This window comes from Lissotriton helveticus, chromosome 12, assembly GCF_964261635.1.
Source record: "Lissotriton helveticus chromosome 12, aLisHel1.1, whole genome shotgun sequence".
In the NCBI taxonomy this organism is placed as follows: Eukaryota; Metazoa; Chordata; class Amphibia; order Caudata; family Salamandridae; genus Lissotriton; species Lissotriton helveticus.
Window position 1 is genome coordinate 272,698,234 of NC_136073.1, and position 26,812 is coordinate 272,725,045.

Here is a 26,812-nt window from a genome sequence, read left to right on the forward strand (position 1 = left end):
TTCAAAAAGGGGGTGGTGATGGACAAAGTGTCTGAATTAAGCAGAACACTCCTACCCAGTCAACTGATCAGGGCTTGATCCATCACCATTTTTTAGCTCACTGCACCATCCCAGTTCAGAACCTGGCTACATGCAAATTAGTCTGACCCTGGCCCAGTGCATCATGGGAACAGGGCAGACCAAACTACCAAGCCAATTCTTTTACTGGAAAGGACCAAGCTTCCGGGGACCGGTTTCTGGCATTACAGCCGTCTTCGGCCCGGCTTGCTTGAATCCTGATGGTGCAGTGAGCAAGGGACTCATGTCTGAGCATACCCTTCCACACTCGTAGTGGCCAAAACAATTCAAAAAGGGGGTGGTGATGGACAGAGTGTCTGAATTAAGCAGAACACTCCTACCCAGTCAACAGATCAGGGCTTGATCCATCACCATTTTTTAGCTCACTGCACCATCCCAGTTCAGAACCTGGCTACATGCAAATTAGTCTGACCCTGGCCCAGTGCATCATGGGAACAGGGCAGACCAAACTACCAAGCCAAAGAAGTGAGACGCAAGTGATCTATATTTTTACATAGCTCTTTGATCCTGTGTATTCTCTTCCGGGTGCACAGGCCTCTGTTCACATTGCACGGGCGGCTACATCTGTATCGGTGTAGGAATTTATACTTTTACTTATGAGAAGACTCACAGTATTTGCATGGATTGGGGACAAATATGCAGGGCTGTTAGTGCTAAAGATTTTGAAAATGGGGTAGTTCTGGTGGGGGCGGAGGCGGCAGAACGGAAGTCCTATCTTACTGAATTGCCAAATTGTACGATACCAAATAATTCAAAAAGGGGGTGGTGATGGACAGAGTGTCTGAATTAAGCAGAACACTCCTACCCAGTCAACAGATCAGGGCTTGATCCATCACCATTTTTTAGCTCACTGCACCATCCCAGTTCAGAACCTGGCTACATGCAAATTAGTCTGACCCTGGCCCAGTGCATCATGGGAACAGGGCAGACCAAACTACCAAGCCAATTCTTTTACTGGAAAGGACCAAGCTTCCGGGGACCGGTTTCTGGCATTACAGCCGTCTTCCGCCCGGCTTGCTTGAATCCTGATGGTGCAGTGAGCAAGGGACTCATGTCTGAGCATACCCTTCCACACTCGTAGTGGCCAAAACAATTCAAAAAGGGGGTGGTGATGGACAGAGTGTCTGAATTAAGCAGAACACTCCTACCCAGTCAACAGAGATGGGCTTGATCCATCACCATTTTTTAGCTCACTGCACCATCCCAGTTCAGAACCTGGCTACATGCAAATTAGTCTGACCCTGGCCCAGTGCATCATGGGAACAGGGCAGACCAAACTACCAAGCCAATTCTTTTACTGGAAAGGACCAAGCTTCCGGGGACCGGTTTCTGGCATTACAGCCGTCTTCCGCCCGGCTTGCTTGAATCCTGATGGTGCAGTGAGCAAGGGACTCATGTCTGAGCATCCCCTTCCACACTCGTAGTGGCCAAAACAATTCAAAAAGGGGGTGGTGATGGACAGAGTGTCTGAATTAAGCAGAACACTCCTACCCAGTCAACAGATCAGGGCTTGATCCATCACCATTTTTTAGCTCACTGCACCATCCCAGTTCAGAACCTGGCTACATGCAAATTAGTCTGACCCTGGCCCAGTGCATCATGGGAACAGGGCAGACCAAACTACCTAGCCAATTCTTTTACTGGAAAGGACCAAGCTTCCGGGGACCGGTTTCTGGCATTACAGCCGTCTTCGGCTCGGCTTGCTTGAATCCTGATGGTGCAGTGAGCAAGGGACTCATGTCTGAGCATACCCTTCCACACTCGTAGTGGCCAAAACAATTAAAAAAGGGGGTGGTGATGGACAGAGTGTCTGAATTAAGCAGAACACTCCTACCCAGTCAACAGAGATGGGCTTGATCCAGCACCATTTTTTAGCTCACTGCACCATCCCAGTTCAGAACCTGGCTACATGCAAATTAGTCTGCCCCTGGCCCAGTGCATCATGGGAACAGGGCAGACCAAACTACCAAGCCAATTCTTTTACTGGAAAGGACCAAGCTTCCGGGGACCGGTTTCTGGCATTACAGCCGTCTTCCGCCCGGCTTGCTTGAATCCTGATGGTGCAGTGAGCAAGGGACTCATGTCTGAGCATCCCCTTCCACACTCGTAGTGGCCAAAACAATTCAAAAAGGGGGTGGTGATGGACAGAGTGTCTGAATTAAGCAGAACACTCCTACCCAGTCAACAGATCAGGGCTTGATCCATCACCATTTTTTAGCTCACTGCACCATCCCAGTTCAGAACCTGGCTACATGCAAATTAGTCTGACCCTGGCCCAGTGCATCATGGGAACAGGGCAGACCAAACTACCAAGCCAATTCTTTTACTGGAAAGGACCAAGCTTCCGGGGACCGGTTTCTGGCATTACAGCCGTCTTCGGCCCGGCTTGCTTGAATCCTGATGGTGCAGTGAGCAAGGGACTCATGTCTGAGCATACCCTTCCACACTCGTAGTGGCCAAAACAATTCAAAAAGGGGGTGGTGATGGACAGAGTGTCTGAATTAAGCAGAACACTCCTACCCAGTCAACAGAGATGGGCTTGATCCATCACCATTTTTTAGCTCACTGCACCATCCCAGTTCAGAACCTGGCTACATGCAAATTAGTCTGACCCTGGCCCAGTGCATCATGGGAACAGGGCAGACCAAACTACCAAGCCAATTCTTTTACTGGAAAGGACCAAGCTTCCGGGGACCGGTTTCTGGCATTACAGCCGTCTTCGGCTCGGCTTGCTTGAATCCTGATGGTGCAGTGAGCAAGGGACTCATGTCTGAGCATACCCTTCCACACTCGTAGTGGCCAAAACAATTAAAAAAGGGGGTGGTGATGGACAGAGTGTCTGAATTAAGCAGAACACTCCTACCCAGTCAACAGAGATGGGCTTGATCCATCACCATTTTTTAGCTCACTGCACCATCCCAGTTCAGAACCTGGCTACATGCAAATTAGTCTGCCCCTGGCCCAGTGCATCATGGGAACAGGGCAGACCAAACTACCAAGCCAATTCTTTTACTGGAAAGGACCAAGCTTCCGGGGACCGGTTTCTGGCATTACAGCCGTCTTCCGCCCGGCTTGCTTGAATCCTGATGGTGCAGTGAGCAAGGGACTCATGTCTGAGCATCCCCTTCCACACTCGTAGTGGCCAAAACAATTCAAAAAGGGGGTGGTGATGGACAGAGTGTCTGAATTAAGCAGAACACTCCTACCCAGTCAATAGATCAGGGCTTGATCCATCACCATTTTTTAGCTCACTGCACCATCCCAGTTCAGAACCTGGCTACATGCAAATTAGTCTGACCCTGGCCCAGTGCATCATGGGAACAGGGCAGACCAAACTACCAAGCCAATTCTTTTACTGGAAAGGACCAAGCTTCCGGGGACCGGTTTCTGGCATTACAGCCGTCTTCGGCCCGGCTTGCTTGAATCCTGATGGTGCAGTGAGCAAGGGACTCATGTCTGAGCATACCCTTCCACACTCGTAGTGGCCAAAACAATTCAAAAAGGGGGGTGGTGATGGACAGAGTGTCCGAATTAAGCAGAACACTCCTACCCAGTCAACAGATCAGGGCTTGATCCATCACCATTTTTTAGCTCACTGCACCATCCCAGTTCAGAACCTGGCTACATGCAAATTAGTCTGACCCTGGCCCAGTGCATCATGGGAACAGGGCAGACCAAACTACCAAGCCAATTCTTTTACTGGAAAGGACCAAGCCTCCGGGGACCGGTTTCTGGCATTACAGCCGTCTTCGGCCCGGCTTGCTTGAATCCTGATGGTGCAGTGAGCAAGGGACTCATGTCTGAGCATACCCTTCCACACTCGTAGTGGCCAAAACAATTCAAAAAGGGGGTGGTGATGGACAGAGTGTCTGAATTAAGCAGAACACTCCTACCCAGTCAACAGATCAGGGCTTGATCCATCACCATTTTTTATCTCACTGCACCATCCCAGTTCAGAACCTGGCTAAATGCAAATTAGTCTGACCCTGGCCCAGTGCATCATGGGAACAGGGCAGACCAAACTACCAAGCCAATTCTTTTACTGGAAAGGACCAAGCTTCCGGGGACCAGTTTCTGGCATTACAGCCGTCTTCGGCCCGGCTTGCTTGAATCCTGATGGTGCAGTGAGCAAGGGACTCATGTCTGAGCATACCCTTCCACACTCGTAGTGGCCAAAACAATTCAAAAAGGGGGTGGTGATGGACAGAGTGTCTGAATTAAGCAGAACACTCCTACCCAGTCAACAGATCAGGGCTTGATCCATCACCATTTTTTAGCTCACTGCACCATCCCAGTTCAGAACCTGGCTACATGCAAATTAGTCTGACCCTGGCCCAGTGCATCATGGGAACAGGGCAGACCAAACTACCAAGCCAATTCTTTTACTGGAAAGGACCAAGCTTCCGGGGACCGGTTTCTGGCATTACAGCCGTCTTCGGCCCGGCTTGCTTGAATCCTGATGGTGCAGTGAGAAAGGGACTCATGTCTGAGCATACCCTTCCACACTCGTAGTGGCCAAAACAATTCAAAAAGGGGGTGGTGATGGACAGAGTGTCTGAATTAAGCAGAATACTCCTACCCAGTCAACAGATCAGGGCTTGATCCATCACCATTTTTTAGCTCACTGCACCATCCCAGTTCAGAACCTGGCTACATGCAAATTAGTCTGACCCTGGCCCAGTGCATCATGGGAACAGGGCAGACCAAACTACCAAGCCAAAGAAGTGAGACGCAAGTGATCTATATTTTTACATAACTGTAAAAATCAGTTGACGGCGTATTGGGAACTGATGCCACTCCGCTCTAGGCCTGCAGACATTTGGCAGCCGTTGGTGGACTGGCTGGCCCACTCGGAGGGGGATGAAAGTGACTGAGGGCAGTACAGGGGGAACATATAGAGCGGGTGCAGGGGGGTGGGGGAATGGCTCCATGCAGAAAATCAGGGGCTTCTGGCGGCGAGCCTTGTGATCACTTGATGGACACTGATTGGGTTGACCTGTGACAATCTCTCACATGTGTTTATGTTAAATGTTATATATTCATACTATATTGACTGAATGCGACTGTGCACGTATTGCAACCCTGCTATATGAAAGTTGGACATATGCTGCCTGCCTCCGGGTTGTTGGCTAAATAGCGGTGTACAGATTAAGAATACTAATAAAGGTTTTTGAAAAATCAAAAAAAAAAAAAAAAGAAAAGCGATTTTGTACATACATACCGTTTTGCGAATTCCAAATAGCGATTCCTTAAAATTCGCTATTTGGAATTCGCTAAACGGAAGTATGATACATATGGCCCTAAGTGTTTAAACACGGCCCCATAAAGACAAGCTCCACCGCATGTTTATTTCTGCATCTCACTTTCACTTTAAAGTGAAGGCGCGATGCAAAAATAAACTGCGACTGCCTGGCGAGCACTTGTTTTACTTTGTGAGCTGCCTGCTGGGATACATAAGGTTATCCACAACATTGTTGGTAGGTATTTGTGAACAGTTGTTGGGTAGATGGTGTGTCTTTGTAGGTAGGTCTTTTTTGTGTGTAGAAATGTGTTGCATTGTTTGCGGTTGTCTTTTGTTTACTTCAAGTGATCATATCTCCTACAGTGGGACTTGCAGAATCGTAGATCTGTGAGTCCCCCTGTTTTTTAAGGCGCACTGCTTGCGAATCTGATCACCTTATGCGCACTCGGTTTCAAACAACTAACACAGCAATATCTCACCGGACTGCTGGTTGCCAGGAGAACACAAGCGGGTCTTGACGTAATCCTAATGCAAAGAATGCCACTTCTCCCAGTTAGAGCCGAAGCTATTGCTGTTGATTTTCGCTTTTCCACGCTTTCATCTGTTCCACTAAGCGGGAATGCCTCCTAGAACTTGTTGAGTCATTACAAAGGAAAGCGTGATTTAAATCTGACCATTAATTAGTGTTGTCTTTTTTATTTCTAAATAATAAAACCTGCCCATGTATATTGTGGCAGGCTGCCCAAGGCCTCAACACAATTGCTGCACCCCCTTGGTACTAATAACTCTATTCTTTGTGAGGACGTAGCAGGCATTCGTGGCCTTGTTATGCTACCACAATTTATTGCGGTTTTTGGCGGTGGGCCTATCTGTGACATATTTAATCGCCCACCTCACTGAATCCTAAAATCCAGCCGAGGTACGCACAAGGAGTGCGACCTTCCTCCTCCCCCGGGGTCCCCATGTTGTGGCGGGAATCTCTAGGATAATGTGATTAGTAAGAGATTTCCACACCCTCGCGAATTAAAGGGTGCGCTTGAGCGAGATGTTTACAGAATGATCTTAGGCCCTTTCTGTAGTGTGCCTGGAACACAGTCACCGAAGCACAACAGAAAATACGGTTGATAAATATTTTTCAAAAGGGGCATTATTTCAGAAAAAGACTTGTCCACGTGCTAGCATGTCCATATAAACTTCTCCACTATTTTTTTTTTATTTGTTATGAGTGTTCACAAATTCCTCAGTCACGAAGTGCGTATGCCAGTCCGCTCCTTTCATACCTGTATCCAGACAGTATGGCAATCTAATGCAGTAAATGTTAAAGACCCCTTTTAACCTAGACGTATGCAGGGGGTGGGGGGGCAGGCTTGTTCTTGGCTTCTTTTCCTAAAGCTGCACATTAATTGTATTACCCTTTACGTCATGCACACGTGCCCTTCCTTTGTCCTAATTCCCCGTGCATTGTTGTCGCCTCACTAAGTGGTACCCTGTCACCCCAGCCCCTCTAGCTTTCCGCTATCAGCATATGCTGATAGCGGAACACAGACACTTTATTATTATTATTGTATTGTCAACTGCAAATAGGCGGCGTTTACAGTAGCGCGACACGAAGGAGGTTAAAGTGGGCATTTCCTCGCGGCCTTTTCTTGTGTGACATAAATTTGAGGTAATTTCTATTTTCTAAACAGAAGAGGTTTTTTTCACCAAAAATATGTGTTTATTTCTGCAGTGCACAACTTGCTTACATGTCGCCTCTGTTTTACTTGTAGCTATTTTATATTAGTTAGTGTTGTTCAGGTCCCCTCACAATGTGTTACTTTGATCGTAGCATTCAACTACTGTTATTTTGCAACTTTCTAAAATATTCGAAAATTCTAAAATATTTTGTAAAGCATGATCGGTGTTTACCATCATACCAAGAAGTGAGACGCAAGTGATCTATATTTTTACATAGCTCTTTGATCCTGTGTATTCTCTTCCGGGTGCACAGGCCTCTGTTCACATTGCACGGGCGGCTACATCTGTATCGGTGTAGGAATTTATACTTTTACTTATGAGAAGACTCACAGTATTTGCATGGATTGGGGACAAATATGCAGGGCTGTTAGTGCTAAAGATTTGGAAAATGGGGTAGTTCTGGTGGGGGCAGAGGCGGCAGAACGGAAGTCCTATCTTACTGAATTGCCAAATTGTACGATACCAAATAAGGCACCCTCTGCAGAGATCTACACGTAAGTAGCAACTCGTGGGCAAAAATAGGTTCAATAAGCTGTTTACGTGCACAGATCTGCATATAATCTGCTGTCTCAAATGCGTTTTCCATAAAATAACCTATGGGGTTAATACGCCTTCTGCAGAGTACTGCCAGTAACCTGCAAGACTCATTTTCTTTTTTGCAGTAAGATAGCTCAGTGGGTTGTTGTTGCTGAGATCCTTCTATAACCTGCAATTTAGTTCCAACCCTGTTAAGATAAATCAGTAGTTTAGGCAACCACAGCTGTATGTAACCTGCTAGGCTGAAGTTTGATTTTTTACAAGCTTTATCTCAATCTTTCACTTTTGTAAGGTTGATAAAATGTGTGCCATTGAGTTGGGTAGTAATATATAAATATCGATTAACTTGTAAAATAATTAAGTTAGCCTTTTGTCCTTCATTAGTGTTGAATATTAGTTTGATTACCCACATATATATATCATACCTTGAATACATACGTCAGTAGTAGATATTTGTTGAAATATAAAGCTTGAGATAGTATATGCTTTCATATCGCAGTTTTTTATTGAATGTGTGACGGCGCCATCAGACAGCACTGTTTTTTTGGTGCCTAAATCAGGTTGCAATCTGCGATGCAGTGTTAATGCTTTGTTACGAAATGTAGCCATGTTGTTTTTCTGTCTTCATAAAATATTGTCTTTCCCACAAAATCACGCTGTTTTATTGTGACCAAACTCGCTCGCACGTCTTCCTTCTCTGGTGGTAATAATGCAGGGCTTTTTATTTAATCAGAAACAGTATTCACAGGAGTCATTGACAAGTTCAAAAGTATTTAATGTGTTGTCGTGATTACCGTCCTATGGGAATGTCATTGTACTAAAACATACATGGGAACTAAGCTATGTTGCAGTGATGTGCGATAATGTGCTGCATCGCGAAAATACTTATAAGGTCCTAAAGGCGAGACCGATTGCATTGCAAATGCTTGATGGGTATGTAGCCTATGTCCTGCTTGCTTCTTTTGGGCCTGTGGTTTCCAGAGCCATTTTTGCCTTTGTGCAGAGCAGTAGTTCTCTCTTATCTCAGGCCGTTTCAGATATTCTTCCACCTCTGATGGAGTGCTTGTATTAGATCAGGCTTCTCCTACGACTAGCTTGTGAGTTTTTTTTGATAGCCAATTTTATTGATTTGGCGAGAAACCAACAAGAAATAACATCACCAGCTGTGCGTAGAGTGAATCGCACAAGACATCTATATACCAAGAGCACATCAGCATAAGTAAATCAAAAGACAAGGCGAGTACAATGTTGCATCCATCTCAGTACTTGCACACCCATTAGAAGTGTCAATCCTCCCACCAGCCCAACCCATTTTCCCCACATTCTACGAAATTTCCTCGGGCATCCTCTGGCCTCATAGAGGGGCCGCTCCTGTGCAGCACACCAGTCCACCCCTCTGCGCCAGCGCTTCATGGTGTGGGGCAGCCAAATTCAGCCAGTTGCCGCAATGTCCCTCCTGGCCAACATCAGAGCTGTGTTTAGAAAATGTTTTTCAGCTCTGGAACCGTCCATCCCTTCTGAAATACCCAGAAGAACATTCATGGGGTTAAGGGGAACCTCCCAGCCCAGAACCTCATTAAGTTCTGCTATTACTGACTCCCAGTAGTGGGTGGGTGCAGGGCAGAGCCATACCATGTGATAAAAGTCCACCTGGGGATGAGTGCAGCAGGGACAGGAGGCATTGGGTCGGAGCCCAGCGTGATGGAGACGCAGAGGTGTAAGATAGGCAGTGTGCAGGTAGTGTACCTGAACTAGACGAAGTCTTGCTGAGGCTGTGATTTTTTTGGGTGCCATCAAGGCGTCTCGCCAAGCAGCGTTGTCCAGAGACCCGATCCAACTATCCCATCTGTCTCTGAGTTGTGCTAGTGTGTTAGGAGTGTTATTGATGAGAGAGCGATAGATACGGGAGATTCCTCCCTTCCCTAGGTTACCGGTCATGGTTTGGACCTCGGACGGGCTATACTTTGGCAGGGAGGTGCCCTCCAAGATGTGAGAGTGGAGAGCATGGCGTATCTGCAGGTACCGGTCAAATTGGGAAGTGTGGAGGGAGTAGCGAGTCTGCAATTCTTGGAAAGTGTGTATGCAACTTCCCCCCCAGATATCTCCCAGAAGCGAAATGCCAATGAGATCCCATGCTCTGAAATCTGGGAGGCTGGCGACGCCACAGTGGGGTTTGTTGAGTCAGTTTATTCGACGCTGGGACGTCCTCCAGGCCAAAAGCACTCCGCTCGTGACCTCAGGTAAAGTTTGGGGAATAACGCACCCATATAGCATCCCATGGATGTTATCCAGACCCAGGATGTGGAGCTCCAAGCGGTATGCCAGGTCAGACCACCCACCGTTAAACCAGTCATGCACGGTGAGGAGCCGAGTCGCTAAATAGTAAAGGTAAAGATTCGTCATCCCCAGGCCACCATCATAGGGGTGGATCCGACACTGGGTGAGGGCCAGCCTAGGCCTACGGCCTCCCCACAAGAACTTAATGGCCATGCTGTCCAGTTCCCGGAATCACAACCGTGTGAAGGAGAGGTGTGTACTCTGAAGCATAGAAAGGAACCTGGGCAGGATCATCATTTTAAATAGAGCTATTCTGCCCTTAGGGTTCAGTGGCAGAGTTTGCCACTTAAGGAGATCAGCTGGGACCTTTTTCACCAACGGGGTGACATAAAGTGACCAAGCAAGATCGGGTAGGAGGGCGATCCAGATTCCTAGATATTTGAATGACTGTCGCCGAAGGGGTATCAACGACTGCCAATCAAAGCACTCTCTCGAAAGGTATAGAGGTACTAGGATGGACTTAGCTGAATTCAATCGAAGGTCGGAAGTTTGTTCAAAAAGGCTCAAGGTGGGGGCGTGGCCAAGATGGTGGCGTAGAAGGCTGCAAGTCCCGTGTGCTCCCAGACCCTCCCGTGGACTGCTAAGCGCGTGATTTCCCCCCCCACGGAGCTGTACCGGGTAGGGAGAGCTGGAGGACGCCACTGGGTGCTGCGGGGACTGCTGGACGGGAGAGGGATGGCGCAGGAGTGCGATACACCCAGCTGCTAACGGCTGCGAAATGGCGCCCAGACAACGCGCCCGGTGAAAAGGACGGAAGGCGGCCTGGCGGAGGGGCCCTGTGGTCGTGGGGCTCAGCATTGACATCGGGAGGGCACCGACTGCTCCCACGCCCTCCACCGGGGGTTACGGAGGCTCCGTGAGACGTAGTGGGAGGATGCCGTCAGCCCCGCGGCCCGAGAGCGGTGAGCGGGCCGCGGCATGGAAATCGAGGCCGGGGTCAAGAGGTCTTGCAGCTGGTGACCATGTCAGGCTCCTCCTGACAGGGCAACGACTCATGGCGTTCTCCCCCGCAGGGTCGCTGTTGAATCAGGCACCCCCACCAAGGCACGACAAGGCGGACTGCAAGGAGGTGGGGAGTCGGGGGGGCTGCTCTGCGAGGGGAGGCGGCCCCCTGGGTGGCAGCCTGCGCCATTTTGAGGAGAGACATTGGCGGGAGGCGAAGAGAAGGACAGGCCAGTGCCCCAGGGGTTGATAATTTCCTGTAGGCGGCCAAGGCACAACGCTGGCTCCGGGAGCGCACGGCAGGCCTGGGGACTCTGGGAGGGCATTGCCGCCGACTCCACAACTCCACGGGAGATGGCCACCGCGCTCGGGCTGAGAAGTGAGGACCACGAGGCGGCCCGGGCATCAACGTGCACCAGGGAGTGTCCGCTTGGGTAGAGAGCCTTGTCCAGGCCACACCTCGAGATACACCGCCAGCTGTCTGTGCCATCCCCGGACCCACACACCGAGGCGGGGGTGCCTCCTAGATAGGCATATAAGGGGTGGTGACCCCACGGAAGAGTTCCGGGCCGCTGGGCTCCCCAGGAGCTAGGCTGGAGTTGAAGGAGATGAGAGCTCTGCGTAGGGGGCATCCGAGGAGGCGGAGAGCAGAGCCCCGTGCCTAACGCACTTGAACAGAGAGAGGTAAGCCTCCCTCCAGCTGAGTAGTGAAGACCAAGGGGGCCAACACCAGAGGCAGTAAGTGACCATCGGGGCGACTGACTTGAGAGGAGTGACAGCGGCGAGGGCGGCACGAACGCCAACAGGAAGCACAGCATGGCCGGTCAGAGTAAGAGAGATCGCACACTCCCAGAGATGCTTAACAAGGGCCAGTCGAAAGGGGACAAGGGGCCGTCCTCCCCAGGGGCGTCAAGGTAACACACTGAACCCAACGAAGGGGAGGTGCCCATCACGAAATCCTTCCTGTAGACCTTGTACAATTCCCTCCGTGAAGACTTTCAAACGCTGAAGCAGGAGGTCGCAGGGGAGGTCAGAAAGATCAAGAGGGAGGTGGACGGTCTTGGCGAGGAGGGTAGCCACCATCAAAGAAGCAGATCAGGCCAGAAGGGTAGAGATAGAGCAGCTCCAGCAAGAAAAGAAGTCATTCGCCTTAAAGACCAGCAAGTGGACTTGCAGGCGTATGCGGAGGACTTAGAAAACAGGTCCCGACGTAACAACATTCGGATCCGGGGTGTCCCACTTAAGGGAGAAGGGGCTGATATAATGGGCTACCTACAGGCCTTGTTTCAAGATATTCTGGGAGAAGCTGCGGACTTCGACATCAGAATTGATAGAGCTCACAGAGTGGGTTTGGCGAGGCGCGCGCCTGCCGCTCGCCCCAGACATCTTAGCCTTTTTGCCGGACTTTCCGCTTAAAGAAAGAATCCTCAGGGAGGCACGGCGGAAACAACCTCTTCAGTACCAGGGCCAGCCAGTGGCATTATATCAGGACCTCTCGGCCATCACGCTCCAGAAATGGAAAGCCTTTAAAGTGGCCACAGACTTCTTACGAGACAAAGGGATCCCGTACTCATGGGGTCACCCCTTTCATCTGATTTTTAAGTGGAACGGTGCCCTGCACCAACTACGTGCACTCCAAGAAATGTGTACCATGCTGGGCATCAAACGAATGGAGGAGTCAACGTCACCGAAACCTTCCCAGCAATCGTCTAGAGGAGGATGGCACCGGGTCATTCGAAGGCGCTCACCTACTGCGAACTTAAAGCCGGACTCTCACACCATTATACAAGAGAGGGCCAATGCCATCCAGGAAATTGCCAGAGTCACTTCACCGTCAGACTGATTTATTCTTGTGAGGGTGGATTCTATAGCACTTCTGCATTCCAGGTTCGGGGGGGTGGGCGGGGGGCCACGGAGGTCGACACGGTTGCTCGCTCCAGCAGGTACAATCACCACAGCCCTGCGATGCAGGATGGCAGGACTGGGACAATGCTCATTTGTTGGTGTATTGGCGTTGGGGTTAGGGAGGGGGGAGGCACGGGGGGACGAGAGTTCAGGCAAAGGAAGGGAGTTGGTTGGTTAGGGGTGTGGTTTTGGGAGGTTAGAGGGGGAGGTTGGGTAGGGGGGGTGGGTTCCGGTGTGTCGCACTACAGGGGAGCACGGTCAGAGCATGGGGGGCTTGCGGCTACCTCGAGCGAATGCAGGGCCCAACTCGACTCCACTCATGGCTGATGATGACCTAAAGGTTCTCACCTTAAACATGATGGGGCTGAACAACCCTATAAAACGGAGGGCCGTCCTATCTTTCCTGGAGAACTCGGGGGCCGCAATATGTCTGCTGCAAGAAGCACACCTACTCTCCAGGGACTGGCATCGCATGCGCTCCAGGGCTTTCCCTCAGCAATACTTCTCCTCCACTGTAGAGAAAAAGGCGGGGGTAGCTCTTCAATTTGCTAAGCATTTCAGAGGTCATGTGGGTGACAAGATCGCCGAAATCAAGGGCAGGCTCCTAGCGTACAATGTTCAGGTGGGAGGTATGTATATGGCTATAGGGTCGGTGTATGCTCTTAACGTCAAGCAAGAATCCTTTCTCACAGGTGCCTAGGCGGATGTCCTTGCATTTCAAACGCAATATACACTGGAGGGGGGTGATATTAATTTGGGGATGGCCCGGGACAAGGACAGGTCAGGCCACCGATATGGCTCCACAGGCGCAATCTCCCAGGAGGGTAGGCAGTGGTTGACCAGCAGAGGATTTTTAGATCTTTGGAGGGAGGCCCACCCCAACACCACGGGGTACACATTCTATTCTCATGTACACCACACATACGCCCGGTTAGATCACTTCTTTGGGTCTACTAACCTAGTTCCCTTAGTCACGGACTCCGACATTATCCCGGCAGCACTCTCGGACCACGACGCAGTCACACTGCACGTAGCGGTCCCTCGCACGAAAGCACACAAAGGTAGGTGGCGCCTAAGGGAGACTCTATTACAACGCAAGGGGGTCACACAACAACTACACAAACGTATTACAGAATACTTGAGCATTAATGATAACGCAGACGTACCAGTGACTGCGGTGTGGGGGGCACTTAAGGCGGTGGTACGCGGAGACCTCATAGCAATAGCAGCAGCTGAAGTTCAAGAACGTAAAGATCGGAGACAGGCGCTATCGGGCCAGGTATTAGAATTAGAGCAGGTACATAGTAGAACAAGGGCCCCTAGAATCTGGCACCAGCTGGAAGCGGCTAGGGCACAGCTTGCGAGCCTAGATCTGAATTGCGCAGAATATGCAGCTTTACGCGTCCGACACACATATTATGTGGGAGGCGACAAAATGGGGCGCTTATTGGCCAGTAAGCTTAGAGCTAGGGTCCTCCGCTCCAAAATCCCCACTATTCAGGGCCAAGGGGGGCACATGCTCCTAGAGGATGAACAGATAGCGGAAGCGTTTCGGACATTTTATGCCTCACTCTGTGTTGCAGATCCAGCCTTAGACCCAGGGGGCGGGGATACCTATCTCACCGGGGAGTCGGTTACAGTCCCTAATGAGGCCAACGCGCTCTCTTTAGATGCCCCGATACGGACGGAGGAAGTGGTATCGGCGATAGCATGCCTCAAGCCTCTGAAAGCACCAGGGCCAGACGGCTTCTCTGCAGGCTTTTATAAAGCCTTTTGCCCACTGCTGGCGCCTGTGCTTACCAAATTGTTCAACTCCTTCCAGGGACCAGGCTCCATCCCTCAGGACATGCTCTCTGCAGATATTATCGTACTGCCCAAACCCGGCAAGGACGCTTCACAGTGTGCCGCATACCGGCCCATTTCCCTGCTCAATTTAGACCTCAAAATCTTTATGGGGATTCTGGCGGCTAGACTAGGTCCTTGCCTGCCAGGCATCATAGAGCCCGACCAATCGGGTTTCATCCCCAACAGGCAGTACAGCGATAATACCAAGCGACTCTTGCATGTCATAGACAAAGCCCATTTTAATGACTCGGACGCAGCTCTCTTATCGGTGTACGCCGAGAAGGCGTTCGATAGGGTGGACTGGAGATACCTCGACAAGACTTTGGCACGCTTCGGAATTGGGGATCGCTTCCGTACATGGGTCGCTAGCTATTACGACGCGCTCCAGGCGTCAATTTGGGTTAATGGCATAGGCTTGCAACCCTTTGATATTCGGCGAGGCACTAGGCAGGGGAGCCCGCTTTCGCCTCTGTTGTTTGCCCTCTATATCGAACCATTTGCGCAGAGAATCTGTGACAATCTGGATATTGCTGGTGTCATGTTTGGAGGCAAGCCGTATACCATTAGCCTGTATGCAGACGACATACTTGCGGCAGTAGACAATCCCGCACGTTTGGTGCCGGCTTTCCTAACGGAAATGGAGACCTTTGGGAAAGTTTCGGGATTTAAGATGAATGTAGGGAAATCCCTGATTCTTCCCCTGGGCTGTAATGCCAGTAGAACCGCTGGCGGTCTGCGGCAGTTTGGGGGACTGTCCTCCCGCATGTCTCTGCCATACCTGGGGATCACCCTGACGCCTAGCACAACCCAGACGGTTGAGCACAATTACTCGCCACTCTTTGCTCAACTTCAAGGGGACCTGAAGAGGTGGCGGCAACAACTGCTCTCTTGGCTGGGGCACATGGCGGCGATAAAAATGTCCCTGCTACCCAAGATCCTCTACCTGTTCCAAACCATTCCAGTAACTCCACTGATCGGGATGCTTCAGAAAATGCAAGATGCATTACGACAGTTCGTATGGGCGGGTAAGCGTCCGAGACTCTGCAGGGACTTGGCCAGGCGGGCTCCTATAGAAGGTGGCTTGGGCATCCCCTGACCTTCTTCGATACTTCCAAGCGACACAACTTCGCTATCTCCTGGAGTGGAACTGCTCTGAGTCAGAAAAAAGGTGGCTATTCCAGGACCAGGCGATGACCCAAATGTCGCTGTGGAAGGTCCCCTTTTTGCAACGCTCAGACAGACCATCCTATATCAAGAAATCACCTATTACCCGCACGTTACTCAAAGTGTGGGATGCGGTGGCGATCAATAGAGGCCTCACCACCTTCCCTTTGCCAATGACGCCACTATTCGATAATCCGGCCTTTCCTCCTGGGATGGACCCTAGGGCATTTCAACAGTGGCGACCCTCAGAATGTAGGTCGGCCGGTCAACTGTTTGACGTGGGGGCTTTATGCAGCTTGACACCCTGCAGGAGATGTACCCCCTGATTGCGCCACAGCATTCTCAATACTTCCAGATTCGCCACTGGCTCACAAGCAGCGACATGTTACCGCTGGCGAGTCGGCGCCTAACAGCATATTAGAAATGGCTCATCACGAAAAAATCCGACAGACAAGCGATCACGGACCTTTATAAAATGCTAAGCCCACCCCCGCCTACCTCGCGCTCTGCTGGTCACAGACGCTGGGAATTGGAGCGCGGAAGAACTTTCACGGATAAAGAGTGGCATGACATTTACCATAGGGCCCACCACACCGCAAGGAATGTGGCGAGCACAGAATCGGCAGTTAAGATCGCATATTACTGGCACCTAACTCCGGCACAGCTCCATCAAAGTAATCCAAGTCGCAGTTCCGCATGCTGGAGGGGGTGTGGTCAGGTGGGGACACTGACCCATTTGTTGTGGGAGTGTGAGGAGATAACGGATTACTGGAAAGAAGTACTTCACAACATTGACACACACTTCGAGACAGAGATTCCCCGTTTTCCAACCTACACTTTACTAGGCCTCCCCAACGCCCTAACGTTTCCACTTAAATCGATCAGGGGGAGGCAGATGGGGTTGGCAGTAGGGGCAGCGACACATCATATCCTCTCACTCTGGGGTACTACAAGGAAACCTACACGCATGGGCTGGATCCATAGGCTCTGGTATATAATGGGTATGGAGCGGATACAGGCGACTCTTACTCAGACAATGGACTCCGTCACCACTACTTGGCAACCTCTCATTTCTCTTCTAGCTGGGGAATTCACTGAACTCACCTGCCCGAAATACCTCAGCGTTCTACGACTCGCGGATGAGTTTGCCAGGGGGACCGGCTCCTCAAGTTAGTACTCCCATGCACATGGGGGGCAGGGGGGGTAAGGTTGGGGGGAAGGGGATGTTTGTTTTTTGGGTTTTTGAATGCATTATAAGTAGGGGGACCACCACCACTCGCTCTCATGGACACATTGGTCTACCCGGTGGTAGATGCAGATCCCCACTTGAGGTGGGTGGGGGGTACAGCACGGGTATATGGGGTGGCCAAATGGGATTGTATTGTGTTTAATGCAATGGAAATCAATAAAACAAATGTAAACAAAAAAAAGGCTCAAGGCCCTGAGGCAGCGGGGTCCTGACTGAGCTGGGTCAGCTCAAAATAACAGAGCGTCATCCACATAGAGGGCGATCTTATCTTCCTCCACACCGGGCCTTCGTTTACCCATGAGGAGCTGGTCAGATCGGACAAGGTAGGCAAAGGGCTCCGTTACCAGCGCAAACAGGAGGGGCGAGAGAGGGCATCCCTGCCTCGTACCTCTTCCGAGTAGCTTGTGAGTTACTGATAGTTCTCTAGGTCCTGTGAATAGCTCTCTTATGTGTATCCCAGTCTACTAAACTAGAAGTTTTTACTTGCATGAATTACTATATGTACAGCAAAATTAAAGTGTGTATTTGAGACACATTTGTGTATTGTCATAACTCATAAGCTGATGTTTGGAGAAAAATGGTTGAATTTCCAAAATATATTTAAAACTAATATATGAGTGATAAACCATGTTGCCTTGGGGATACGTACTACTAACATTACCTTGTTACCAGGGGCGCTTACTGCTAGCAATCATGCATGATGCACTGATGTGACCACTGCTGGGAATCTTGTTGATGGTGGTCTTTAATCTAATCTTGTTTGATGTAGTCCGTATTACAACACTAACAATAGTAACTTGGAATGATTTTTATTGAACATTAGTACCTCATATTACAGAAAAGGTTGGATAGCCCAGCATTAGTGTACATTCGGAGCAATTGTACATATCTTAAGTATAGTATAGTTAGAGAAGATCTGGAATTATAACCAGGAGAGCAACCGATTGCATTAGATGTGGCGTTAAAACACCTGCCAGGAAATCACCAGCTTCCCACAATAAAAACCTTTCTTGCAATTTTTAAGATATCCCGTAAACTACTAATCAAAAAGAAAATGAAGGTGGTGTCACATGAAAGTGACTTACTTGCAATAACAAACTTAAAGAATTCTCATTGTACATTTGCACCTTTTATCAATTAGAGGTAAATGTACTTAGATTCCAACTTAAATACAAGGGGAAAAAACAACTTTTTACAGTTTGGGTTTTTTCATATTTCAATTATTGCAGTTTGAGGGCTCTTGAAACAAGACCGGGGATAAAATAGACAATGTTGCTTGTGCAATTAATTTCCTGAAACAGTAGAACACATTCTTTGCCTATGCCCCTCAGCATTGGATTTGAAAAATAAATTTCAGAAACAGCTCTTTCTACAAGCCCGCACAAGGGGCCAGATGTAGGTAGGATGGATTTACCGATTCTTAATTACCGAATTTTACCGATTCGGTAATTAAGAATCGGTAAATCTGAGGGGTGGATATGTAGGTATTCCAGATGTGCTGGAATACCGAATCGGAAGAATTCGGTATTTACCGATTCGGTAAATACCGAATCGGTAATGCCCATTCATTCCTATGGGCTTTAGCCCATAGGAATGAATGGGCATTACCGATTCGGTATTTACCGAATCGGTAAATACCGATTTTCAGGGGGTGTCACTTTGACACCCTCAGGCCCCCCCCCCAAACAGGCTCGGGTGCCATGTGGCAGGCATACATGCCCTAAGGGCAGGTCTGCCTGTCATATGGCATAGGTGTGCATGCACACATGTGCATGCACACCGGAATCGGTATTTTACCATCAAATTGAATTTGATGGTAAAATACCGATTTGGTAAGGCTTGTGGGACTCAGAAGAGTCCCACCTACATCTCAGATTTACCGAATCGGTAAAAATACCGATTCGGTATTTTACAGAATCGGTAAATTTACCGAATCGGTAAATTTACAGAATCTGTAAAAGAATGCCCCTACATACCATTTCTGAAATACCGGTCGGTAACGGCCGAAAATACCGATTTTTGGCCGTTACCGACCGACCTACATCTGGCCCAAGGTCACTTAAGGATGCTGTGCGCTTCTGTTTTGCCCGGAAGCTCCAATAATTCCATTGGGTGTTTAACTACATTTTTCCCATTGATAGAGCTAATTTGAGTCAGCTCAAATAACCAGCCTCAGATGCTATGTATATAACTTTATGAACATGGATTTTAATTGTGAGAGATGAATGATTGATCATATTTTTCTATATCATTGGAACCATTAGGTTGTTTTATTATTTAATATATTGTATTGAATTTTAATATAATGAATACAATAAAATCTTACCTACCTGCTATACGTTCATGCATTAAATTCTTTATCTCACCGATAAATTGGATAGAGAAAATATGTTTTGTGTTTTCACTGAGGCTAGCTCTTTTTAAGCTTTTAGGGCCAGATGTAGGTCGGTCGGTAACGGCCGAAAATCTGTATTTTCGGCCGTTACCGACCGGTATATGGGTGACAGGTATGTAGGGGGCATTATTTTAACTAATCGGTAAAATTACCGATTCGGTAATTTTACCAATTCGGTAAAATAAAAAATCGGTAAATTTACCGATTCTGAGGCACCGAGATGTAGGTGGGACTCTTCAGAGTCCCAGAGGCCTTACAGAATCGGTATTTTACCATCAAATCCAATTTGATGGTAAAATACCGATTCCGGTGTGCAAGCACATGTGTGCATGCACACCTATGCCATGTGACAGGCAGACCTGCCCTTAGGGCATGTATGCCTGCCACATGGCACCCAAGCCTGTTTTGGGGGTGCCAGAGGGTGTCAAAGTGACACCCCCTGCACCCTTGTGCAAATCGGTATTTACAGATTCGGTAAATACCGAATCGGTAATGCCCATTCATTCCTATGGGCTTCAACCCATAGGAATGAATGGGCATTACCGATTCGGTATTTACCGAATCGGTAAATACCGAATTCTTCAGAATCGGTATTCCAGCACATCTGGAATACCTACATATCCACCCCTTAGATTTACCGATTTTTAATTACCGAATCGGTAAAATTCGGTAATTAAAAATCGGTAAATCTATTATACCTACATCTGGGCCTTAGTCATTGCTCAAAATGCAAGCCAGGCCTTTGTTGTTTACACATAGTATCACACATTCATCCAAAACTTGGTAGTGAGCCATTAATATTCATTCTTTATGTGGGATTATCATTGTCTTCTTCTGTTGTCGACCTTCTTTTGGACTAAATCCTAGCAAAGCAACACAGTTCTGGATATTTTTTTCTTTTGACCCAAAGTCTCTTAGGTGCTTCCCAAGTTTTGAGAATCTTGAACGTGGTTTAGTGCTGGAGTAGGCAACCTTTCCACACTATGCAATTGGCTGTGAAGTTGGATAACTGATTAAATAAAACAAAAAACACTGGCACCATTGTATACTTTGCTATTCTTAAATGTTGATTGAAAATGGCACTGCAAATGGTCGCATCTATGCGAACCAGAGATTTTGGTGGAAAAATGCACCAGTGCAACGTATTTTGTCTAGAAATGTTGGAGCAAGTTTTCATCATTGGGGCAAACTATGTAACCCAACCCTTAAAGTTCTGCATGCCCAGTACATATTATCTGGGCGCCTGTAACCTTGTGCTTTGTTTTCCTTCTCCAGTTACTTGATGTTCTCGAATTCTGTGGAAAGACTGATGAAAGATCACCTATGGCTCTCAGTGCTGACCCGTTGTCCTTGGAGCCCATTTACCAGAGTCCAGCGGCTTTCTTGCTGTCTCACCCTTCTTATCCTCAGCATGCTCATCAACCTCATGTTCTGGAATAGATCTTCAGACAATGATGTGCCGGGTAACTTATTTGTGGTGTGTGTTCACAAGTCCTGCAGTCCCGCTGCCTAACGTGTATCTGTATCAATATCCCTGCAATGGACAAAGGAACTTTAAAACTCCTTAATTAAAAATACACTTAATGTACATTATGCACATTGTGACTGATAACACACTTCGTGGTAAGACCAGCTTCAACTCAATCTTTGGCATTAGATGACTTTGACACAAATACCACCCACAGTTAACCCTTTCGCTGCTAGACCTTTTCCCCCCTGTGCTAAGCCTTGTTTGTCTATTTGAAGTAGTTCGCACTTAGGCCCCTGTAACTTTTTGTCCACATATGGTATCCACGCCAAATATGAGTCCTTTTCTTTCTACATCATGGGGATTTTAAAGGTAGCAAGGGTTTGTGGATTCCCCTGGATGGGACCCAGAAAGTAGCCAAAATAAAGCAACTTTTTTTTTACATGGGGGAAAAAGTGCTGCAGAAGAAAGCATCAGTTGTTTCCCTACAAATGGTATCAACAAAGAGTTTGTGGTGCTGAAATCATCCTCTTCCTAGCTATCAGGGACAGGTAGACTTATGTCAGAAAACCAACCTTTTCTACACAGTTTTGGCATTTTACTGGGACATAGCCTATTTTTGCTTCTTTTTATCCTTTCAACCTCCTTCCAATTAGTGGTAGAAATGGGTGTGAAAGCAATAATGGATCCTGGATAGCGATACATTTCTGAGAGGTAGACAAAATTCTGAATTCAACAAGGGGTCATTTGTGTAGATCCTTGAAGTTTTTTTTTTAATAAAAGCTAACAGTTGAAAATAAGGAATATTGCAAATTAGTTGAAAAAAACAGCCATTTGTGCCAACATTTTCACCTGTAACTTCTTCAAAGTATGAAAGATGTTTGGAAGCAATATACAGTTACATCCGCTGGACCCCGCTGGTTGTGGGGATATTTAGGACTTGTAGATTAATCAAGAACCAGAGGAACCCAGAGCCAATAGCTGAGCTGCGTCTATCAGTGTTTTTTCACTTTGTACCGGATATATAGCAATTCATTTGATAAAATATAACGAGTGAAAAATAGATATCAAGCACACCTATGTATTTCCGAAATGGGGACAGAATATAGCGTTTAGAAGCAAAGGTTATTTGCAAGCTATGCCTCCCTGGACTCCCCCGGGTATCTAGTTTTCAAAAATGTCTGGTTTGGTAGGTTTCCCTAGATGGCCACACCATACCTACCCACACGAATGAGGTACCATTTTTATCGGTAGACCTTGTAGAACGCTGGGTGGTAGAAGATTTGTGGTGGTCCGGTGATCCTACAATTTTCCCACACAGAAAAGTGAGGAAAATGTGATTTTATTAACTAAATTTGAGGTTTTCAGGGGATTCTGGTTAGGAAAATGTTGGGAGATCCATGCAAGCCCCACCGCCCGGGACTTCCCTAAATGTCTAGTTTTCAGAAATGTTTGGGTATGGTAGGTTTCCCTAGATGGTCGCTGATCCCAGGACCAAAAATGCTGATGACTCCCTCGCAGAACCAGGTAGTTTTGCAATCGATAAGTCTGCACAGTATATTTTGGAGTGTTTCCTGTCGAGGGCACTAGACCTACCCACACAAGTGAGGTACCAGTGTTCTCGGGAGACCTGGGGAAAGCTGGGTAGTAGGAAATTTGTGGCGGCCCGGTGCTCCCACAACTTTCCCATACACAAAAGTGAAGAAACTGTGATTTTTATTAGCTAAATTTGAGGTTTGCAGGGGATTCTGGGTAGGAAAATGTTAAGAGATCCACGCAGGCCACACCGCCCTGACCTTCCCACATGTCTAATTTTCAGTAATGTCTGGTTTGGTCAGTCACCCTAGATGGTCGCTGAGGCAGGGCCAAAATTCTCCCCTTTCCAATATTACCTCTCCCGTCTGGCTCAGGGGGCTGAGAAAGCCCCCTGAGCACTGAGGCAGTGAAACTAAAACTGAGTTACAGTTTCTCCGAAATTACGTCATCAGACGTGCGTGCCGATGATCATTTCGGAGAAATGATCAGAACACCCTCGGTAGCTGGGTAAGCTCTTTCCCAGCTCCAGAGGGTGTTATGACAGAAAGGAAATCCCTCTGGTGCCCACACCAGAGGGATGTCCTGTACCATGTGCGCGGACGGCTCCCCACCGTCCGACGCACCAAACGGGTTAAGACTCAAGAAGCAGATGAAGTGCTTGGTTTGAGCTTGCTTACGATGGCTGTGAGTCTGTGTATCTCTGCTTTTCCAAATCCACAACCACCAATAAAATGCATGTTACAACTGCTTAAAGCACCAACAACTACCGAACATGCAATCAAAAACAAACTTGGGTAATCTCTGCAAGAGAGAAATACATTGAACCTTTTACACAACTTGAGATTGGCCTGCAACACTCTCCTTTTCTCACACCCTCAAGATGGCGACTGCCATCAGTCACCAACAAGACTGTCAACAACAAACTATTGATAATTAGAAATTAAGCTGTCAGCCTACTCACCACCGCATTTCCACCCCCTTTAAGCCACCCGTTGGTTGTCCTACACAGCAGGGTTGAACTTCCCAGTACATCGGAGCGGCTGTGCATCATACGTGCCGACAACTCCACCAGGCTTACAACCCCAAAAGGTAAAAACTGCATGAATCGGAACAGCATCTTCATTGATCGTACTGCTCCTTTCATAATATCGCCCATTTTTATGTAAACAAATTAATTTATTTACATATATATATATATATATATATATATACTAGCAGCCGTCCCGACGTTGTCCGGGTATGAAATAGAATGTGTGTAATATGTGTATTGGGCAAGGGCAATTTATTTTAAAATCTTGCGGTAGACAACATTTTTTGTTTCATTAGAAAAGGGACGGAGAAGGCCCAGCTGCAGCCCTGGTTGATGTTAGCAGGCGCGTGTAATTGGTGTAGTGATCCGCTGCCTGAGCCCGGCTACAGCCCTGATTGATGTTAGCAGGCGCGTGTAATGTCGTTGAATGAGAGAGTTATCAGCCACGGGTAAATCCGTTTAATGAGAGAGTTGAGTGACAGCGAGTAGGAGAGGCTGCAGTAATTGTCCCCGCAGACATGCTCATTTGCGTGTTCCCCCGCTTGAGGCCCAGATGCAGGCCTGTTTCATGTTAGCAGGCGCGTGTTCCCCCGCTTGAGGCCCAGCTGCAGCCCTGATTGATGTTATCAGGCACGTGTAATGAGTGTACTGATCCGCCGCCTGAGCCCGACTAGAGCCCTGGTTGATGGTAGCAGGCGCGTGTAATTTCGTTGAATGAGAGAGTTCAGTAACAGCGCACAGGAGAAGCTGCAGTAACGTTACTTACCAGGCCTCCAGGTGAACGCGTTTGTCACGCCCCCAGCACACGGCCACAGCAGACGATCTTCTGATTAATGTAAGACCCACATGGCATGAAGGGCGGCACGTAGCACACGCCCCCAGCGTGCCCCTTGATGCCGCGCAATTGCGTTCACATGGCATGAAGGCCGGACACACGCCCCCAGCGTGTCACGCCCCCAGCATGCCCCTTGATGCTGCGCAGCAACGTAATTGGCGCTTGTATGTACGACTCACATGGCATGAAGGGCGGACACACGCCCCCAGTGTTTGTCACGCCCCCAGCATTTGTCACGCCCCCAGCATACGCCCACAGCCCACGATGTGATGGCCGTACCACACGCCCCCAGCGTTAGTCACGCCCACGCCCACAGCACAACGCAGACACGCCCACAAGGGACTACTTTGCTGGCACGGATCTTTTACCTTTTAAATGTATAGAGGAGTTGGCCTAACGGCTAAGGCACTCAACCTCGGACCTGGGGATCTGGGTTTGAGTCTTGGTAACGACGCCAAACATCCTGTGATTCTGGGCAAATCACTTAATCTCCCCGTGCCTAACAAAAATGAATGTGTGTCCTCATGTAAGGTAACTGGTGCTATGTAAAGCGCTCTGATACCTGATTCAGTTCGGGTCAAGTTTGCGCTATATAAAACCCTGCAAAAAAAAAATATATATATGTTGGCCGTCTGCATAGCCTATGTCCTTCTGCTGCAAATGCCCTTATCAACGCTATATTGGGTGTTGTGATTGGTGCTGTGGGTACTGAGATTACCCGCCACAAAGGTTTGGGCTCTCTTTTTATAATATTAGTATGGATATATATATATATCAGTAGAACTTCGTTTCTTCATCCAGCATACAGGAAAAACGAAAACAGACCCAAGTAGGTAGTTTGCAGTCTTTTTTATTCCTTGTGCATACCAATGACCGCCATGACGTGTTTCGGGCCCAATGAGCCCTTGATCACATAACGTTGTGTAGGCAAGCCACACCATTTAAAGTGCTAGTGCAAATCACATGACCACAGGGCCTAAGGACATAGAAAACAGATTACTGCCCACGCATGTTATAGTTCGTTGGAAACTTATATTAAATCAATATGAAAATGGCTCCACAATAAATTTTCATTGTTAAAAATCAAGGATTTAGCAGCAGAAAACAGTAAAGTGCAAAGTGTTTCAGGTATGTGCAAAATACGCAATAAATACACAGCAATGTAAAATATAATTGTAAATGTGCAAACTGCTTTTAAACGCATCGCTGCGGCAGCTTTTCCCGCTGTGTGCGGCATTTTTAGAATTACCGCGTTACATGACGAGCTCAGCTCGTCATCCGCGTACGGCAGGTTACGCTGATGACGAGCTGAGCTCGTCATCAACATGGAAGGGGTTAAATGTGCAAAAATACGCTGAATTTGTGCAAAATACTGCAATCAGGATACATCTTATAGCTGATTTGATGACATAGGTCCACAATGCCTAGTCGAAACATAACTCATCATACATGATACAGCGTAGATATTAGTAAGGTGCCTAACAACCAATAATGGCTGACCCATAATACTACGATAGGTAACTTTTGTTGTCCTGCTGCCACCTAGAGGTTGGATGTACAAACCTATTAATGTAGAACCAAACTAAAACAATATAGCCCATGTGGGCAACTTGTGATGCAGTAACTGCCTTACGTCCAAACTGCCTTAGGAATGTGGTCTGAGACAATGTGCGTAGATATCTATAAGAGGTAACGAGAAACTCTTCAGTGCGTGTGGGTCTTAAGGACCATCCCTCGTGTGAAAAAGTGAAATAAATCTAAACATAAATTTTGAAACTTCTCTCGCGTACAGCCGTACAAAAATGAATTCATAATTGGAATTAAGCATGCAACTTGGACCTGATGTATCCATACCGGCCATAAAGCTTGAACCTGAAGCTATTCATATACATGTAAACAAACCCTCACTTGAGTTTAAACCATTAGGTGTTTTGGAATCTAGCTCAAAGATGTACCATGTTTCAAGTGTTCTAAGCTGGGCTTCTCGATCACCTCCCCTGCGCAGTTGTGGAACCATGTCTACTACAAAATAACTAAGAAATTCCAGACTACGCCCATGGGTCAATTTAAAATGTCTGGCAACCGGGTATGCCTCGTCCTGGTTGCTGATTGCCCGCATGTGCAGGAGTATACATTTGTGAACCTGCAATTTGGTGCTCCCAACATATTGCAGGCCACACGTACACTGCAGCACATACACCGCATAATCAGATTTGCACATCAGTTTTTTAGTTATGGGTACTGGAACATCACTGAAAGGAGTGATGTACAAAGTTTTATTCTTACCCAATTTGCACGCTTTGCAGGAAGCACATTTGATGAAACCACTGACGGTTTGCAACCACGAACTATTGGTGCAAACCTCCGGGCTGCTTTTCACGAGCATGTTGCTCATGGAGTGTGCCCTGCGGAATGTGATAGCTGGAGTTTTGGATAGTGTGCCACCAATGACTGGATCACCTTGTACAATTGGCCAGTTTTTATGTATAATACTGCGCAATTGTTTGTGTTG

The 26,812-nt window shown here is 47.9% G+C and overlaps 1 protein-coding gene across 4 annotated transcripts in view; it reads left to right on the forward strand.

Annotated features, from left to right (window-relative positions):
- LOC144798682 (polycystin-1-like protein 3) overlaps positions 1–26,812 on the forward strand; it is a 1,031,816-nt gene that overhangs the window by 445,427 nt on the left and 559,577 nt on the right. For all 4 annotated transcript variants that reach the window (XR_013603613.1, XM_078669668.1, XM_078669669.1 and 1 more), the window contains exon 14: positions 20,707–20,894. Coding sequence is in view for 3 of the 4 variants with exons in the window: in XM_078669668.1 (XP_078525794.1) it covers positions 20,707–20,894 (188 nt within the window). In the remaining variant the exon portion in view is untranslated. The remainder of the gene's footprint in view (positions 1–20,706; positions 20,895–26,812) is intronic.